The 19,479-nt window shown below is 40.4% G+C and overlaps 2 protein-coding genes across 2 annotated transcripts; one reads left to right on the top strand and one right to left on the bottom strand.

The window, feature by feature from the left end:
• The first annotated feature begins 2,100 nt into the window (after window positions 1-2,100).
• LOC147184631 (uncharacterized) lies at window positions 2,101-12,796 on the top strand. Its single transcript, XM_086069792.1, has 3 exons — window positions 2,101-2,342; window positions 4,236-4,508; window positions 9,813-12,796. Exons 1-3 carry the CDS (start codon window positions 2,165-2,167, stop codon window positions 10,826-10,828), a joined length of 1,467 nt encoding a protein of 488 aa, XP_085925918.1. The 5' UTR covers window positions 2,101-2,164; the 3' UTR covers window positions 10,829-12,796.
• On the bottom strand, window positions 11,153-18,087 carry LOC147184630 (collagenase 3-like). Its single transcript, XM_086084837.1, is given in 10 exon segments — window positions 11,153-11,301; window positions 13,985-14,088; window positions 14,154-14,208; window positions 14,211-14,285; window positions 15,524-15,657; window positions 15,743-15,760; window positions 15,762-15,876; window positions 17,224-17,385; window positions 17,484-17,600; window positions 17,946-18,087. Coding segments are annotated over 10 exon segments (1,071 nt in total).
• Between the last annotated feature and the right edge of the window lie 1,392 nt (window positions 18,088-19,479).

Genomic DNA, 19,479 nt, shown 5'->3' with positions numbered 1-19,479 from the left:
TCGTCAACAAAATGGGTGTTGGTTGACGGACCTTCCATCAATATTTACGAAATGCCCACCTCTGAAAATTACATACAACCTTCAGTCAGTTGGGGTAGAGCTAACTAAACCGCTTAATAGAAGTTGTCGAAACATTTTGGCGTCCATTCTTGGTGAACAGAGTCATCCAGCCACGGAAACACATCCAGCGTGTTCAGGAGCTCTGAAAATGGTGGACTTGACGCTTGTTCCAAGTGTCTATGCCATTGGGTTCAAAAGTTGTGATCAGAAGATGTTCTCCACATAGAAATGAGTGGGATGGGTGCAGATTCAGATTCAGAATATTTATTGTCATTGTCACAAAGCAACAACGAAACTTCGTTTGGAGCATCCATACAGCAGATTAAGTAGCCTCACAGCGGCCTGTATGGACCTGTGTACCTTCTCCCCGAGGGCAGCAGGTGGAAAAGGTGTCCCCAGAAGAGTGAGCACTCCCTCAATAGTTGAGGTTAGTTTTTGTGTTTCGGTCAGTGTGAAATATTTGATGTTTTAATAAAGTGTTAAAACAATAAGCGCCGCCTTCAGATGGCACATTAAAGCCACTAAGGAAATAGTTTAACAAAAAACAAAACAACAAAGCACTGGGAGGTTGGCAATCCATGTGGGTGGAGTCAAACATTTAGGTCCACGCCACTATGATCCACGCCTTGAACTGCACTCTGCAGCCACGGCTTACTCGTTTAATTAATCACTTAAGCCTTTGTGCTTTAAGGTCTTTGTGACCTGGCAACAGCCAGATTGATATTGTGATTCACTCAAGGACCTCAAGGATTTCAGATAAACTCAACATCTTTTTTTATCAAAGTTTAATTTGAATATTTTTGTCACAAAATTTGCTCTTGCAAAGAGGTGTTGGCTGGTAACTTTCCACCAGCCTCTGTGAAACATCGGGGCTTGATGTCTGTTCCTCAAGGAGGCCCGTGAAAAAAGTCGCCGTGTCGCGCAACAACCCCGAGAGGTGTGCGTGTTCAGCCTGTGCAGGACTGCTCTCCGGGGTGACACCCCATGGGGATGTCACCTGCAGGTACATAGAAAGTCTTGCAGTTTGTCCACGATTATCAGTTTTGGAGGGATGGGAAACGTGTTGGTGGACTCACGAAGGCCTGCCACTTGCTGGTGCAACTCCATTGTCCTCGCATAGCAGAAATTGATTTTCTTACAAATAAAATAAAAGACTGAATGTAATTAGCATAGTCCAAAACCTGACAAGGAATTTCAAGGTCATTAATCTTTTGACCATAAATAAAAACAAAATTAATTATTGTCACAAAAACCTGTCATTTGAACAGAGCTGTGTAGACTTACCTCTACTGTATAAGGGAGTCAAAATATTAGACACAGCTCTTAGTATAATGCAGTGCAATTCTGCACCACTGCAAACCTGGGAAAAAAATGTTTTTTTTAATTTAAGCCAAAACCAGGTAGTCCTTAAAACCTTTTACCTTCTTTGTTTTTGTTGGACTTTTTTTTTTCAAAATTAATTTGGGAGTTTCATCTTTTTATTTTTTCATCTTAAGGACAGGGATTTAATCAGTACTTCTACTTTTAGTATTTATTTTTACACAAGTCAATCTGCACTTCTTGTTGAAAAGCTGTTGACAGCCGCTACGAATACGGAGCGTCCGAGATTTTGCTCTTTAATTTTTAGGAAGCTGCATTGTGCCGGTCCTGGAGGAGTAACACTGAGGTCCTTTGTTGAGTTCGTCTGTGACATAAAGTTAGTGAACATATGCGTTAAAACGTCTGCCATGACCGAGGTTAAATGCCGGTCTGACGTTTTACGCGTCTGGTTACGTCTTGCATATTGGCGCTCTTGTCATTGTGGTCCGTATGGCAACAACTACTTCATACCTTTTTCGTGATTTTTGTTGTTGTTGACTGGGCTGCAATTTTCGTGAATTTCGTACATATTAATTTAATAAATGAGATTTAAGAACGAGTTAGTTGTTGAAAGATTAAGGGTTAATTCAGACGTGTTGTAACAGAAAAACCAACGGGTTTTTAAAAATTATTATTTTTAAAATATATTTCCGGTTAACAGCCCACATAACTTCCGGTTAACAGCATTGAGAGGTTCAGCTTGTGTTCATGTCAAAGCGTTCACCCAGACACCTACAACATCAAAATGTTGAAAGATTTGGTAAGGGAGCGACTGATTGCGGCCGCCGACGAAATCTTCGGACTGTTTGAAACGGCGATAGCGTCGTACGAGGAGCAACTTTGTCGAGCGAAAGAGGAGACCGAGCGACATCGACAACAAGTGGAAGCTGTTTGCAAGACTCAAGTTGTCATACGCATGGAAGGTCTGTTCACTAAACTTCCACTTAAAATGTACAGACGTTTATTAGCTAATACGGGTATAAAAAAAAATACGCTAATGAACTATGCATGCAGCTCTTCCCGTCGATGTAGCAATACACCGAAAGTTACGGTGTGGGGGAGACTTTAGCGCAGCGCACTGTTGATGTGATGTAAAATCCTAATCCAAAATCCTTAAGCTACTGAAATGAACAGGGGCCGCTCCTCTGTATTTAATTTATTAAAATTATGTTCTGAGTTATCTTTTAATGTAAATTATCTAATGTAGCTCCTCTCCCGTGTCCACAAAGAAACGTCCTTGTTGGAGGTATTGGAGCTTCAGATAGAGCCTGCTAGCCCCCGGCTCTATCAACTATCTGCCCTGTACAGACAAAAATGTGATGACTCCCACATCTAGAAGCCAGTATTTTTGCTATAGGGTGATAATACCTTGAACTGTGTCGCCCCTTCCAGTGTAGAGGGCAACACTGTTCTTTTTTGACAAGGGGAGGCTGCTCTTGCTTGGACTCGCTTTCTCAGTCATCCTCTGACTCAGCCTTGTGAATTTTGCCCTTTGAAGCAAATGTCGTGCCTCTTCTGCTGTATAACTGCTTTTATATACCATGGTGACTTCTCTCTTAAATTAGAGCAGTCATCACTCACGTATTGAGTGTGAGTTAGGGCTGGACGATATGGTCCAAAATTCATATCAGGATATCAATTGCATCCCTTCACAGTAATGGCACATATTACAATGTAAAATTATTTTTAATTAGTGATAATTTAATAAATGAATACTTTCTGAATAGGTTTGTTATATACTCCATTACAGAAGCAACATTTATTAAAGTAAATAAAACACAACTACGATAACTTTTATTGTGCAAAGGATAACATTGTACAATAAAAGTAAATTGAATTGTGCTAAGAATAACATTGTGGGTGGTTAACTGGTTAGCACGTCCGCCTCCCAGTGCAGAGGACGTGAGATCGAGTCCGGCCTTCCTGGGTGGAGTTTGCATGTTCTCCCCGTGCTTGCGTGGGTTTTCTCCGGGTACTCCGGTTTCCTCCCACATTCCAAAGACATGCATGGCAGGTTAATTGAACACTCCAAATTGTCCATTGGTGTGATTGTGAGTGTGGATGGTTGTTTGTCTCTGTGTGCCCTGCGATTGGCTGGCAACCAGTTCAGGGTGTACCCCGCCTACTGCCCGAAGCCAGCTGGGATAGGCTCCAGCGCCCCGCGCGACTCTTGTGAGGACAAGCGGTTAAGAAAATGGATGGATAACATTGTGCAAATCTCGTCAGACTGAAATGTGAGCACTCACTAGTGCAAAACACAATTTACAAGATTATAAACATTTATTTATCTACGTTTATTATTACATTAATGTAGTTATTCGAAATAACTCCATGTGCTCTATGTGATTTGTATTTACTGCATGAAAATATGCCATCATCTCCCTGCAATGAAATTATTCAGTAAAATGATTAGAAGTTAAGATAATCCTTTATTTATATAATTAAAGGACATTGTGATGGAAGGTTTGCTGGAGGTCAAAATGTGTTGCGATGAACCAGAACAAAAAAACAATTTATCGGAAGAATCAGCCATCTCAGAGCTCCAGACTAACATTTTTTAAAAGGAGCACGATAAATTGTCTTACAAAATAAATATTCATCCCACTCATTTTCACTATATTACTGATAAATGAGCTGACATGTGGAGCACAAATCTAACTTAGTCCCACCTCTGGACCGCTGATGTTGGCGACTAATACAGTTAAACGTGACAGCATTTCTGTTTGAAAAACATAATTTTGACCAGTCCGACTTCATACCACATATCATATTTGGTCCATGTGAGCAGACATTTTCATTTTGCTCGCATTCTGTAGATGTCCAGAGGCTGATTGCTCATCAGGCATATCACACTCAGCTGCAAGAGCATCCACTGCGCACTCAAAAGGAAGAGGAGGACAGTGCAATTATGATGCCACTGGCAGGCGAATCTGTGCAGGAGTATAAAGAGGAACCAGCCAAGCTTCCTCATCACAGTCCCAGTGGAGACCAGCGTGGAGAACCAGTGCCAGAAGACCCCGGAGCTCCACTTTCACAAAGCAACGACATAGAAAAAAACGAGTCTTTGAGGAGCAACTCAGACCGTGAAGGTGACGTCAGACCATCAAAATGCTCCAAAAAGAAGACAACTCCTGGAAAAAAGTGCATAATCAAACATTCAAAACAAAAGCAAAACAGATGATCTAAGGCCCCTAAGGCTCAGCACAGGGCAACCTAGCAACAAAAACGCTATCAAAAAGGGTGGGCACTCTGAACTGCTATTTGGTGCATAAGCACAAACAACAGTCAGGACCCGTCCCCCCCACCCGAAGGCGGAGGGAGGCTACCCTTTCGTCTACCGAGGTGAACCCCAACATACAGGCGCCAAGCCGGGGGGCAATCGGTATGCCTACACCTGCTCTGCGCCTCTTACCGTGGGCAACTCCAGAGTGGAAGAGAGTCCAAGCCCTCGAGAAAGGATTGGTACCAGATTTCAAGCCGTGTGTGGTGGAGAGTCAGACTATATCAAGTCGGAATTTCTCTACCTCACACACCAGCTCTGGCTCCTTCCCTACCAGAGAGTTGACATTCCATGTCCCAAGAGCTAGCTTCTGTAGCCGGGGATCAGACCGCCAAGGTCCCCGCCCTTTGCTGCCGCCCAGCCCACTAGGTGCCCGTCTGAAGAGAACGGTTCAGAATGTTTAAAAGCTCTTCTCGAAACAGTCCATAGAGTGTTTTAAAAGGAGGTGTTGGGATCGGGTCAAAAAGACATGTGGTGGGCCTCAGGGTAAAGAAAACCTTATCAAGCATCTCAGTGTTAATCACTGCAAAACAGTCCAGTATTTCCTCAGTTAAAATTGAGTATTATCGATCTTTCCTCTGAAGTGAACTGCGAAATCCTCACAAAGAGCATGTAGGGGTTAACGGGAAGCTGCTAAGATCAGGGTTAAACAGTTGATTAATACTGGAAAATATATATATTTTTTGTTATTCTTGTGGTTTATTAGATTGTAGAAGTAAATATTTCTAAACTTTCTCACAGCATGATTGTAAAGTTTTTGTGGGTCGCGGAATAATATAGTTTTCCTTCTTATTTTTCCTCCATAAACGCTCCAATGCTCTGCAACTCCTTTTTAATTTCCTCACTTGAGCTGTCATTTATTGGCGGTTTGTTTGAACAGATATCTTTTTTCTTCTTCTGTAGTGTGACTAGGTCCAGACTTGCCTGTCTGTAGTTAAAATCTTTGACCAAGAAACCACAGGGGGTGGGTGAAATAGGTGCAGACCATTGGTTTAAAACAGTGACGTTTGCAGTCACTTCGGAGGTGAGATAGCATTTTGTCCCAGTTCTCACCGAGGCCTCTTGTAAAAATAACCAGTGATATTAAAAAGCACGCAGTGGTGGTCAGGAACAGCCAGTTCCACAACACGGGACGCACACGCCGGAAGCCCGGAAGTGATGACAAGGTCCAGGGTGCACCCCATATTGTGGGTTGGCTGCCCGACGTGTTGGGTAAAACCTAAAATATTAAGAATATTTAAAAAATCCTTTGGGACTGATCCTAAAATACTGTCCACACGTAAATTAAAAATCACCCGTTAAAAGAATCCTATCATATTTGTTATGAATGAATGCTATAAATTCTGTAATAAAACAAGAATACTGTTTGGGAGGTCTGTATAGTGTCACACATAGAATTGGGGGGTTATTAAAAACTATGGCATGATATTCAAATGAGGAGTAGTTGCCAAGTGAAGTGGGTTTCACCATCAGAGTATTTGTTGTTATTGATACTGTGCCACCTCCCCTCTTACCATCCCGCACAGAATAAGAAAAACTCAAATTTGGTGGAGAGGCCTCCTTGAGAACTGTTTGTGCATCTGCGCCGAGCCAGGTTTCAGTTAAAAATAGACAAGTTTGTCGTCTAAAATTAAATCATTAACAATAAAATCTTATTTAAGAGCGAGCGTACATTTAGAAGTGCCATGTTAAGGGTAGTAGGTGCCTTTCTGTCTTTCTCAGTGTTCAGATTTATGATGTCGCAAAGACCGGAGATTTTTTGGGATGGTATTCCTAGGTTTTTGTTGTTTTTAATGCACTCTAGTGCTAGTAGTCGTTAAAACAGGTATATTATAATGTGTGTGCTGGGAGAGAAGGTGTATTGCAGATAGTGGCCTGTAGATGAAAGTAGTGAGATTATTATTGAAGTAGTTGGGGTTGGAAGAAGTAGCCGGAACAGGTGCTGAATGATTTGTAAACGGTTGTCAGCTTGGAATGGAATTGATGACGGCATACTGGATGTTAGCAGCTAGTATGGAGCTGCCCAGAGAGTTTAGATGAACACTATCTGGTTGGTAAAAAGAGCGGCGATTCCAAAATAGGTTAAAATTATCAATAAAATCAATATCTAAATGACTACAGATGCATTGAAGCCATGTATTCAGGCTTGATAGACGGCTAAAACGCTCAATGCCACGAGATGGTGTCGGTAGCATGGCGCTTATCCAGACTGACAACCCACACGTTTTAAGCAATGCGCATGAAAGTCTTTCTTGGTTTGCTCAGACTGTCGTTGCGTTGTCTCGTTCGTTCCTACGTGAACGATGAGCTGGGATGTGGATGGTGGAAGGGAATCTAGTAAATCAGGGAGAATGTTTACTATGGTCATAATTTTGGCTCCAGAGTCACAAGTAATAGTTTTAAAAGAACGGATGTGCCTGATAATACTGTCCCCTGACAAGAAGTGTAATTGGTGGGAGCCAAGAGTGTGGAGATGGAGCGCCTGGGGATCCGTGGACTCGAGGGCGAACCATGAAAGAACCATGAACATTTACGTGTAGTGACTTGAGATTATGAGTAAGTAAATGAGGATTTGGATTTTTATTCGTTTGTTTTTCTCCAAATTGTAAGTAAAAGCAAATGTGGTGCCCCTCGCGGCGAATGTGGGAATTACAACTTCACTAAGCGCCATTCAAATTATTAATTCGTCACGAACCAATAATCGCTACAGGTGTGTTCAGACTGATCTCTGCCGCTCAGAAGGTTGTTTGGGCCGCTTCGATCTCAAATCAGGGATATTCAACATGTTGGATTGTTTTGGCCCGACTTGGCACCATGTGTGATGTGCCCCGAGGACAAACAAGCACGCTGCCGGTTGACGGTGACGTGCAGCCAGTCAGAAAGTGAGGCGGTGAGGAAGATGTTGGGGAATCCAAAATCACAACTGTCATGGCGAAACAGAAAGTCCGTGTTTGAGCTGTTTACACTTTAAACAGCGCATTTTCTTTTTGTCGCTTTTTTTCTGCTAAAATCAAACCAGGAAGGACTGGTCCTCAATGTTTGTTTACTCTGAAGTCACGTTTAATCCCGAGAGGTTTTGCAAGATTTCCAGTCTAACCTGGAAACATTCATGAATGAAATTGGCTCATGTTTGATGTATTGATTGTGCTGTGTGGCTGCACACCACAACCGGTACATTAAAAACTGTTACTCCCGTGATTTTTTTTTTTGTTTCTCGTCACGTGTGGCGTCTCACTCAGTTTGGAAGCCGGCCAGCAATTTTTAAATCTTGCAGCGTGAACTTGGCTTAAGTCTCAATGTCAAACAGCTCGGTGCTTATGCTGCCGCCGTGTCAGAGTCTGGCTGTGAGTCCACATTTTGTTTTCTTAACTCTTTGACCACCAAAAAACGTTTAATAACGTTTAGTAAAATCCAAATGATTGCCGCCAAAGACGTTAAAAGACGTTCACTATGGGTTTTTTTGGAAACGGGTGGAGGAAAGCCTTGGTAAGCTGTGCTGAAAGTATCAAGCAGGTCGAGTTAGTATAATGACTATTTTTAGGCACTAGATGGCAGCGATGACTCTCTTTGGACAAGATCGGGTAGGAGTCAGTAGAAGACGTGAGGCGGAGCTAGAGTGTAGAGGGGAGAAAATGGCGACCAGTTGCAAGCAGCTCACGCTTGAGCATTTTTTTCAAAGACGAAAAGCATCGACCAATGCCAAAGAGCACATTGATGATCATGATGGTGACTCCGAGGTTGACGCCGAAGTTGGAAGCGTTGACGCGGCGGCTTCGATCGCGTCCTAAAGCCTCACCGGCTAGCGATGCTAACGGCGGAAAACGAGCACTTCTGCACAGGTGGACGTTCAATCGGACGACGAAGAGTACCCCGAGTCACAATGCATATTCATCGGAGGAGTGGGTACAGTCTGATCACGGAGAAGACACTGGTTCTGGACTACGATGCCACCATGAATGGAGTGGATAAGATGGATCAGAACATCTTTTACCACCCGGTATAGGAACTGAAGGACATGAGGAAGCCAGACGTAACACCAGGTCACCGTATCATGATCCTGAGAGTAGACTTGATGACAAGACGGCCAAACACACACTGCAGTATATACCTGCTACTCCCCGGAAAAAAAGGCCGGCAAGAAAGTGCACGCGAAGAGGCAATCGCAGTAAAACTAATCTGTGGTGCAAATCCTGCTGCGTCCCCTTGCACGCAGGTTGAGTTTTACACAATATACCTTACAAAAAGAAAAACTGTGAAGTTGAAACATCCACACAATTGTAAATAGTACCACAGTTGCACACATTTGTAAATAGTTTGTCAAATTGTTACACTGTTGAATGTAAATAAACGTATTTTGCTATCAAAAAACACTTTTTCATTGTTGGTGGTAGTGTTTTACAGAAGTAAAGCACTGTTTAGGTGTTTGTGGCATCATTCATGGAAAAAAAAAGGTGTCAAATTCACGAGAGTGCATGAAATAATATCGTTTCACAAAAAGCTTGATTTCTCCGTATTTTGGTCCAAAACAGAGCATTTGGGTGAAACTAACCTATTTTCTATTGTTGATTACTGAAAAACGGAATAAGGTAGAAACTGACTTTTTTATTCTGATGAAAGATGAGAGTTCAATCTTTCATTTGGTAGTATCTGTGTTTCCATAGTCCAAACACAAAATTTTCTGTGGACCTTGAAAGATCAGTCAAAATGCTTAAATCAGCTGGCACCCACATATCCTCTTTTCTGAAAATGCTTGGCAGTCAAAGAGTTAACTGAATACTTTGATCCACCATCGCCAAATGTTCCCAAAGATACCAAAGTTGAGGTGATACTTAGCTGAAGCACTAAACTTCCCTGCCTCACTCCATTCACTTTCATCCAGTATGTTTTTTACAAATGTATGGAATGGTCTTTATCCCCAAAAATGTTTATGGTCCAGAGTTCTTTGCGGCTCAAGTAACTTATTAGCTAATGAGCAAACTGTCTGAATGGATCCACCAATATGTCCACTCTGAAAGATGATTACTCCATCACACAATGTTTTTTTTTTTTTTTTGAAAATATTTTTGAATGCATGGCAGTAAGTATCATAACAAAATTGACTTGTGTCCTGCAGGCATCCAGCAGCTGTTTGGTTGTCAAGAACTTCCCCCTGAGCCGCAGGGGGGAAGCTCCATTTTGGGGCAAAAGGATCCACAGCCCATCCATGTTAAAGTGGAAGCTACAGCTCTGCAGTTCCCCCATGTGGAAGAGGAAGAGGCCGAAGTGGGCACATTTGTACTGACTGGTGTTTCTGTGGAGAGTGAAGACGACCAAGACAAACCACTCGAGTGGTCACAGCTTCATCATGACAGCCCAAGTGGAGACCACTGTGGAGGACCACCACCAGACGGCCTTTTCGCTCCACTGTCTGACAGTGATGACATGGAAGAACATTTGAGGAGCGACACAGACCGTGAAGGTGACAACAAGCAGTTGGATTGCTCTGAAAAGGAGAAAATCTGCAACAAGAACATGACACAAATGTGGAAAAAAGGTTTTCCATGCTCAGTGTGTGATAAAAGTTGGACAAACAAATCAAAATTGCATGAACATATGAGAACACACACAGGACAAAAACCCTTTAGATGCTCAGTTTGTGTTAATAAATTTTCTGGAAAGCAAGACATGGTTAGGCACATGAGAACACACACAGAAGAGAAACCCTTTAGTTGCTCAGTTTGTGGTAAGAAATTGTCTAGAAAGTCGACACTGGCCACACACATGAAAATACACACAGGAGAAAAACCCTTTAGTTGCTCATTTTGTGGTAAGAAATTTTCTCTAAAGCAAGTTATGGTTAGGCACATGTTAACACACACAGGAGAGAAACCCTTTCGTTGCTCAGCTTGTGGTAAGAAATGTTCCAGAAAGTCGACTCTGGACATACACATGAGAACACACACAGGAGAAAAACCCTTTAGTTGCACATTTTGTGGTAAGACATTTTCTCTAAAGCAAGATGTGCTTAGGCACATGTTGACACACACAGGAGAGAAACCCTTTAGTTGCTCAGCTTGTGGTAAGAAATTTAATCGAAAGCATGTTATGATCAGTCACATGAGAACACAACACAGGAGAGAAACCATTTAGTTGCTCAGTTTGTGGTAGGAAATTCTCTTGAACACAAGATATGGTCAGGCACATGAGAACACACACAGGAGAGAGACTTTTATTTGCTCAGCCTGTGGTCAGAAATTCACTGAGAAACATAGTATAATCAATTACATGAGAACACACACTCGAGAGGAACCCTTCTAGTTATTCAGTTTGTGCTGGGAGGTCCACTTTTTTCAAGATTAAATGTTTTATAGTATTCCCCTCAATACTACTATGTCCGATTCAGACCACACACTGTTTTTCAAAAATGTAATAGTTGTGAAGATTTGTAATGTACCTTGTATTGTCAGATCTCGCTTACCCTGCCAACTCTCCGTTCAATGGGTTAAAGCTCCCCTTTATTTCCACCCGCTGTAACATGGTTAAAAGCATGGAGTTGAAGGGAACTCTCCAAGCCGGCTGCGAGAAGGATCCATTTAGGTTCATAGAGCGGCAGCTTGTTCTTACTTCAGATAAAACCCATATTCAGTAACCAATTCAAAACAAGGATAAAATCTGAACAGGCTCTTTTTACAGATGCTCCTTCTCTAAATGATCGGGTGCACTTGTTAAGACCTAAATAACTAGCTGGTTTTGTTAAACCCGCTCGTTTCTTAATCTAAAATAAGAACTAACTTTATAGGTTCATAGGTGTTTGAATGTTTATACGACATAGAGTTAAGTCCACTATAAAGAAATATACTCTACCTAACACAAAAAAAAGTATCAAGGTGTACATACAGGTGCTCGTCAAATAATTTTAATATCCTCAAAAAGTTTAATAATTTCCGTAATTCACTTCACAATCAATTATAGATTCAGGTATTTGTTTGTTTACTTTTACATTATTTGGCTTTCAGCTCATAAAATCCCCTAAAACAGGATTTCACAAAATTAGAATAATGTGAAGAAATCACTATGCATACTTCCCAGTATTTTGCATGGGGAAACATAGATGGATGGTTGGATAGTATTTTCAAAATGATATGTCAATCTTCAATAGTTGGTTGGATATCATTTGCCTTGACCACTGCCTCGATGCACCGTGGCATTGCTTGGGGTCCTGGAAGCCCAGGCTTTATTTATGCTTGCTGTCAGCTCTTTGGTTTTGGGTCTAGTGGCCCTCATTTTCCTCTTGATAGTACTGTATTGCGGCCCTTCAGTATAACAAGGACACAAAAAACAAACCCATATGAACCCCCCCCCCCCAAAAAAACAAACATATCTTAACAGGATACTGAATAGCGGTATACATTGTCCGTTGTATTAATCCTAGTTCAGTCAAGGTGCATGGCACAAGATGACTCCCCCGCCTCTTTCTTTTCTCCCCCTATGGGAATGATCTGCATTGAGTGAGGTGATCCAAAAATGGCTTAATTTGCTGAGATCATTCATCATACCATATCGCACTTTCTCTATATGTAATACGCAATTTTGCGATATGCTATTTTCGATTAAAAACAATTTTGGATTAAAAATTATTTGATTGACTGATTTTTTGCTTCAATTTATAGATGTTCAAGGAGTCGTAATGATCGACTCTAGTCTGACTCTCAAATGCTAACTAGTGCGCTACTCGCGGCACTTTTATCACTTAAAAGAACGGCTCCACGCTGCAAAAAAACCTAACTTTTAATGGAATAACTTGATCGTGATTTTTACCTTCTCTCTAATGTGGCAACAACTTAACAGTGTATCAGACCGCATGGAACCACACTGCCCCTAAGTGGCCAAATCGGGTACAACATGAACAACGCTCCCAATAAAGGCACACACAAACTAAGGGAAGACAGTATGAAATAATTTAAATAAAATCGATTTTGGGACATTTAAAATCGATTCTGAATCGTACTAAACGAGAATCGCGATGCTTATGAGAATCGATTTTTTTGGGCACACCTCTAATATATATATATATGTGTGTGTGTATATATATATATATATATATATATATATATATATATATATATGTATATATATATATATATATATATATATATATATATATATATGTATATATATATATATATATATATATATATATATATATATATATGTATATATTCTGGAGGATGGCTCAATGTCAATCTCGCAAGTTGACTATGCCTACAGTCTGGTTCACTAAGGTCAAGCTTGTATTTGGTTAATCTGCCTGGTTACTTATAGATCAATCAAACTTTGAGTTTACTTAGGCTTTGTTCAGACTTGGCAGCCCAAAATTCGATTTTTTGTTTAGTCCTTCCAGATTGAATGTGGATGGCTCTTTTATAGTCTGAACAGTCACAAAGCACATGAAACTGCAAACTGCACAAAGATCCTTTAACCTGTGTGAGGGGGGCTAATACTTTTGCAAGGCACTGTATAGGCTAAACACATCTGGCAAGTTTGTCTGCTTGGATGCTAAATTAAACTGTGATCATATGATCTATTAATTAGAAATTGGGACCGCCACTAACAATGAACCTCTATCTGCATCAGCAAATAGGGACCCAAATTGATAATGATAAAGACAGACGTAGCGTTAAAGATCTTTTCACTTTAAGGGGACTGCATTTACTCCACACAATGTATTATAATGTGCTAAAAATGAGATGAGAATAAATGAATTACTAGAATTGTATGTATTCTACTTCTGCTTATGTTGTCACAGTGTTTGCATTTACATAGTACATTCAAATGTGTGGTCACTGTAGTGTGGCATACATGTACAATGAAAACAATACAACCTTCTGTGTGCCACTTTTTAACTTAATAAAAAACAAAAGTTACAAAACATCAAAATAAATATTATTATGAAAAATATCTTTAAACATGGATATGCATGGATAGACGCGATTGGCTGGCAACCAGTTCAGGGTGTACCCCGCCTACTGCCCGAAGCCAGCTCGGATAGGCTCCAGCGACCCCCGCGACCCTTTTGAGGAAAAGCGGTTAAGAAGATGGATGGATGGACATGGATAGTTAAAGAAGATATAAAACACTCCTTTTGATTCTCAGTTTGTTCTCACAAAGTAAGATGATCTAGAAGTTAGTGCAAGGCAAGAAGTAGTTATTTCCCAACACACGGAAACATTTTCCGGTGCTCAGGCTCAGTTTAATTTAAAAAACGAGTTACACACAAAGGCTTACACTGATTGAGTGTTCACTCACCTTTGTACTGGAAAGCTGCTGTCACCTTCCCGTTTAGGCCAGAAAATGTCTCATCAACACGTTTAGGGAATCCCTGGTCCATTTTCTTACTGACTTCATCATAGCTTTGGACAAAAAGAATAATTAGACCGATTTGTAAACAGTTACCTAATTACTACCAATCAATGGCCTGATTGTGTCAGTTTTGCCAACAAAGAATAGCGTCTTCCCTGATTCCACATCATCAGATTTTTGGGCAGACCAAAAGTTGTTATTGGCTTAGGATATCCCTGAACAAGATCATAGCCACGGAAAGACCAAACTTGACGACTTGTGGCAAGAATAGCTTTTTATTGGATATGAACGGTAGAGATTATGTTTTGTATTTAAGAGGAAGTCAATCTTAAACATTTCTTGACTGTAATATGTTATATTTGACCTCACTAGTCAAAACGTGACATTCTGATTAATATTACATTTGTGGAATATGAGTTATGAAACAAAATCCAGCCGTTTTTATCCATCTCGGGGCGGTCATTTTGCCACTTGCTGTCAACTGAAGATGACATCACAGTTTCTCAGGGAACGGCCAATCACAGCTCACTTGGTTACTGAAGCTAAGCTGTGATTGGTTGTTACCTGAGACCTGAACAACTTTGTTATTTTCACTCAACAGTAAGTGGTAAAATGGCCGCTTTCTGATATTGATAAAAACTGCAGGATTTTGCTGCGTAACTCATATTCCACTAATCAATATTAACTCATTCACTCACAGCCATTTTCACTGAAGCAACGCCCTTCACTCCCGGCTGTTTTACTGGATTTTGACTGATATTGCAAGGCCCACAGATTATTGTGTTCTTTTGCTATAAAAACATGGAACCTACCAAATGAAAGATTAGAGTTTCTTCTTTCACCAGGAAAAAAAGTATATTTGTATCTGTTTCCGTTTTGCAGCAATTAGCATTAGAATAGTTTTTTTGCACAAATCCACTACTTTCTGAACTGGATACCACTCCTTCATTTCCTGTCTTTCATGATTGGACAAACTGATTAATCCAGGTGTATCTGGCCATTGTCGTCGTGGTTACTGAGGTCAGGCACACCTGGATTAATCAGTTTGTCCAATGAAAGACAGGAAATGGAGTGGTGCTGAGTTCTAAATGTCATCATTATTCACAAACCTGTGTAAAACACTGGGGAAAAGAGCTTGTTGCAACATGGCCCTGGCTGATCTCTTATACTCTGCTGCCACCTGTTGGCCGTTTTCTGTAATAACTACCATTGCTTTAGGCGAACTCTTCAGGTCAGAGGCTGCATCAAAGCCTTCTGTATGCTCTTGCATTAAAAAAAAAAAATCTTATATAAATGTTTTTGAGACCATGGCAATGTTTAAAATATAACTTTTTTTTTTACGTTTATGGAGCAATTGAGTTAATCAGAATACCATATTTAGACTACATATTATTGTCAAAAATTGGTGTTGTCTTCCTCTTTCAAACACATTTCATCTGGACATCAAATGGTACATTCCCACTAGAACAATGGCATATACTTTACCTTGAAAGAGAAAAACATTTCCTGACTGTTGGCTTTCATAAGCAGCATCAAGTTTACTGGGGGCATTGGGCCACAGGTTTGTGATAAAACTTTGGTGAGGTGTCCTGCTCTGAGGGTAGACTCGCCAAAAGAACCTAAAACCACACAATACACGAATTATCTACAGAATAGGTTGTGTTTTCAGTTTGGTGAATTGTTTTCGATTCCTGCGATACCTACCTGTCTTTAAAGAAGAGCATCTCCTCGCAGGGTGGCTACAGCGTCCAACACCATGTTTGTGTCACAAGCATCAGGAGTAGTGGGGGGCTGAGGCTTATCAGGATTTGTACCAGGATCCGTATCAGGATTGGGACCTGTGAATGAAATATGTGCTATTGTTACTTGATGATTTTCTGAGAAATATCAGACTATGCATGACTTTTTGCGAAGTAGTGTTAATTTCGTCAATGAAAACTAAACAAAAATAATTTTGTTAACACACATTTTCCACAGGACTAAAACTAGACTAGACTAGACTAAAAGCCTCATTAATAAACAATAACTGGGACTAAATCAGTATGCATTTTCATCGACTAATGAAGACGAGACGAAAATGTACTTCATCTAACTCATTCTCTCGTAGCCATTTTCACTGAAGCAACCCCCTTCTGTTTTACTGGATTTTGACTGATTTTGCAAGGCCCACAGAATATTGTGTTCTATTCCAACAAAAACATGGAACCTACCAAAATAAAGATTAGAGTCTCTTCTTCCGTCAGGAAAAAAGTATTTGTATCTGTTTCCGTTTTGCAGCAGTTAGCATTAGAATATAGCAAAGTTTCATCAATACTCACAGTCCTGGTGAAAACACTAAAAAAAGCTTTTTGCAACATGGCCCTAGCTGATCTCTTATACTCTGCTGCCACCTGCTGGCCATTTTGTTAAATAACTACCATTGCTTTAAGCCACCACTTCATGTCAGAAGCTGTATCAAAGCATTCTGTATGCTCTTGCATTAAATACATTTTTGGGAATGAAGGACAAAGCATTAAAAAACATATTTACAAGTTTTTGGGTTTGAATGAGTTAATAAAATTTATGGACATTTAAGTTCATGAACAAAAATTAGATGAAAATGATTTGATTTTGTAAAATCTTGTCTCTGCTAATCTGTCAGGTGACAAACCGTGCCCCCCCCCCATTAAAATCTGCAGATTTACAGTGATTTTTTTTCTTTTTTAAGTAAATTATAGTAACGTAACATTAATCCAACGGCTATAAAGTTCCAACAATAATGTTAATCCTACCGCTAACTAATGCTGGCTAATATACTAGCTCGTAGCATTAAACCATAGTAGCCACTTGTTGACATACTCTAATTGTGTGTGAAGTTGTTTTTATTAAAAAAGATAAAAGATAAGAAAATGGTTTTAGATCCGAAATGTTCAACATAATCTGCTGACAAAAAAAATATACAAGGGTGATTGTCCTGACTAAAACTAGACTAAAACGTTGACAGTTTTTGTTGACTAAAACTAGACGAATAAAATTATGTTTTCTTGGACTAAAATAAAGACTAAAATGCTAGATTTATAGTCAACTAAAAATTTACTAAATAAAAACGGTATGAGGTTGACTAACTATGTTTAAAAAATAACGAATGTGATTGAAACTGGACAAAAAATGGTGGATAAAATTAACACTATGGTGAAGTCACGTACCATAAAGAGACTGGATGCCATTGACATCATCTTGCGGCAGAAGGAAGTTAGAAGGGTTTGTGTATGAGTATACTGGGTACATGAGGGCACCAGGATCATTAGAATGAGTTAGTCCCAATGAATGACCAAACTCATGAGCTGCCACCAGGAAAAGAACAGAACCTGCACAAAAGCAAACGTATTGATAGACATTGATATACTGTATTACCAGGGCATTTTTGTTATTAACCCAACCTTCAAAAACTCTCCAAATTTGGAACGAAAGGCGAAGGTTTCGTCCTTGTCGAAGTGAGCATCTCCCCCAATGCCAGCAGATGGAGGAAAAGCGTGGGCCAGAGTTCCATCAGGGCCATCAAAGGGGTAATAATTGCCATGCGCTGATAATAAGAACATATTTACATCAGAGGTGACAAACCTACACACCTTGATCTACACTGCTAAATAACATTAAGTTTGTTGTCAGGACAGCTGCAACCAAATTGCATTGTCGTAAAAGAGTAAATAAGACAAATTGTGTTATTTTATTTTACAAAGGCTTACACATACATGTTTAATTGCACTCTATTTTCTTTATTTGCACTGACTTATACCTGATTTAAATATTGTTGTTGTACTTTGTTTGTATACATCCCTTTAAACACAACCAGGGATTCACACCTTTTCAGGTTAACACCACACCACCTCCGGAGCCGGGCCAGATGTCAGCCACTGGTGATGTTCACCGCTGGCGTCGAACCACTGACCAGAGCCGCCGCAGACACCGGTGAGTGAGTCGGCAATTTGTTGTCGCCGCTGCTGCTGCCGGTCGCTGTCCGATTGATGTCGGCCACTGGTGGTGTTAGCTCCTCTCAAACCCTGGGCCATCTGTCTATAGCTATATCCTCTGCTCACTGCACCTGTATAGGAAAATCATGTATGTTGCTGCTATGCTATTTAAGCTGTGTGGGTCTCCAGCTCAAACCTACTCAAGAAGAGACGTGGTTTAGTTCATAATGCACCAATAACATATGAAATGTTTTGGTTAAATATTATTTTTACTTTTTGTTTTGAATTGTTTGTGCATGTTTCTTAAGCATTAGTCAACTGTAAAAAATAACAGTTTAATTGGTCATCGACTATAAAAAACAGTTGACTAAAATTTCTGTAAGCAATTCATCGTTATCTGCTCCATTTCCCAGACCATTACATATAATATCTCATAATATTCATAACCTTTTAGCCTTTGGAATCAATCTTATGCTCATATTTGGCAAATTTTATTTGCATAAAATAAGAATTTCCAAATCGCTCTCGAATTTTCATATATTTCTTGCGGAATTTGATTTGTATATTAATTCCTTGAAGTTGACAAGAAACAAGAAAAGTACATATACTGTACATTTAAAATCCTTAGTGAATTATCTTTAGTTGACCTCAATTGGATTTTTATGTGCCTTAGGGTATTTCTCCTTATCTTTATTGTTTAGTTTTGGGGGTTTTCTTTCATGTCAAATTGTTGTTTGTTTGTTTTTTATGTCGAATTGTTGTTTGACCCCCCCCCCCCCCCCAATAATTCTGAATGTTAATAAGCAAATATGGAAACTTTGAATTGATGTTTGATGTCCCAATGCTGTGATTGTTAAAACCAGTTTTTTTTCTTTTTTTTTCTTTAAGAGCTCAGTATTGTTCATTCGGAAATGTCATCATCATTGCTCTTTTATTTTTATTTTTTTAATTTTTTATTTTTTTTTGTGTGTGTGTGTGTGTGGGTGAGTATGTGTATGTGCGTGCGTGCGTGCGTGCGTGCGTGCGTGCGTGTATTTGTTAGCTCACCAGAAAACCTATTAGAAAAAATCTCATACCGTTCACCTAAACCGAACACCAGGAGACCCGAGGGGACCAAAGAAAACCAAGGAAGGTGAAATCCAGCACCGACCAGACACCCCCCACCAGAACTCCTCCCCAGCCCAAGAAACATCCAGACCCCAACAAATCCAAAAAACATAAAATCAGGGAGGCCTCAAGAGACCAAAGGAGAGACCGAGAAAAGGAAGGAAGGACAGACGAAGGCGCGTGAGATCCGCAGACACCAGCCTCCACCGATTCAATAACCTGAGGAGGAAACAGGGGGGGGGGGCGGGGACACGGACAGGGGACCGCAGCACTGCTCTATACTGCGGCCCCCAACCGATGGCACCCCCACAAGCCCCCCCCACAAGTTGTGTGGTGTATTAAAATTGGAGGGGAGTTGGAGGGTGAAGACGGTGTTTCCACCCT

Source organism: Leptonotus elevatus, chromosome 1 (genome assembly GCF_054856555.1).
Source record: "Leptonotus elevatus isolate MCC_2025b chromosome 1, RoL_Lele_1.0, whole genome shotgun sequence".
Classification (NCBI taxonomy): domain Eukaryota; kingdom Metazoa; phylum Chordata; class Actinopteri; order Syngnathiformes; family Syngnathidae; genus Leptonotus; species Leptonotus elevatus.
This window is presented reverse-complemented; position numbering and strand designations above follow the sequence as displayed.

Coding starts and splice junctions, on each gene's coding strand:
- LOC147184631 (XM_086069792.1), top strand. CDS start 2,165: ATGTTGAAAGATTTGGTAAGGGAGCGACTGATTGCGGCCGCCGACGAA. Junction 2,343..4,235: donor AGTTGTCATACGCATGGAAG/GTCTGTTCACTA, acceptor CGCATTCTGTAG/ATGTCCAGAGGCTGATTGCT. Junction 4,509..9,812: donor GAGCAACTCAGACCGTGAAG/GTGACGTCAGAC, acceptor TGTGTCCTGCAG/GCATCCAGCAGCTGTTTGGT.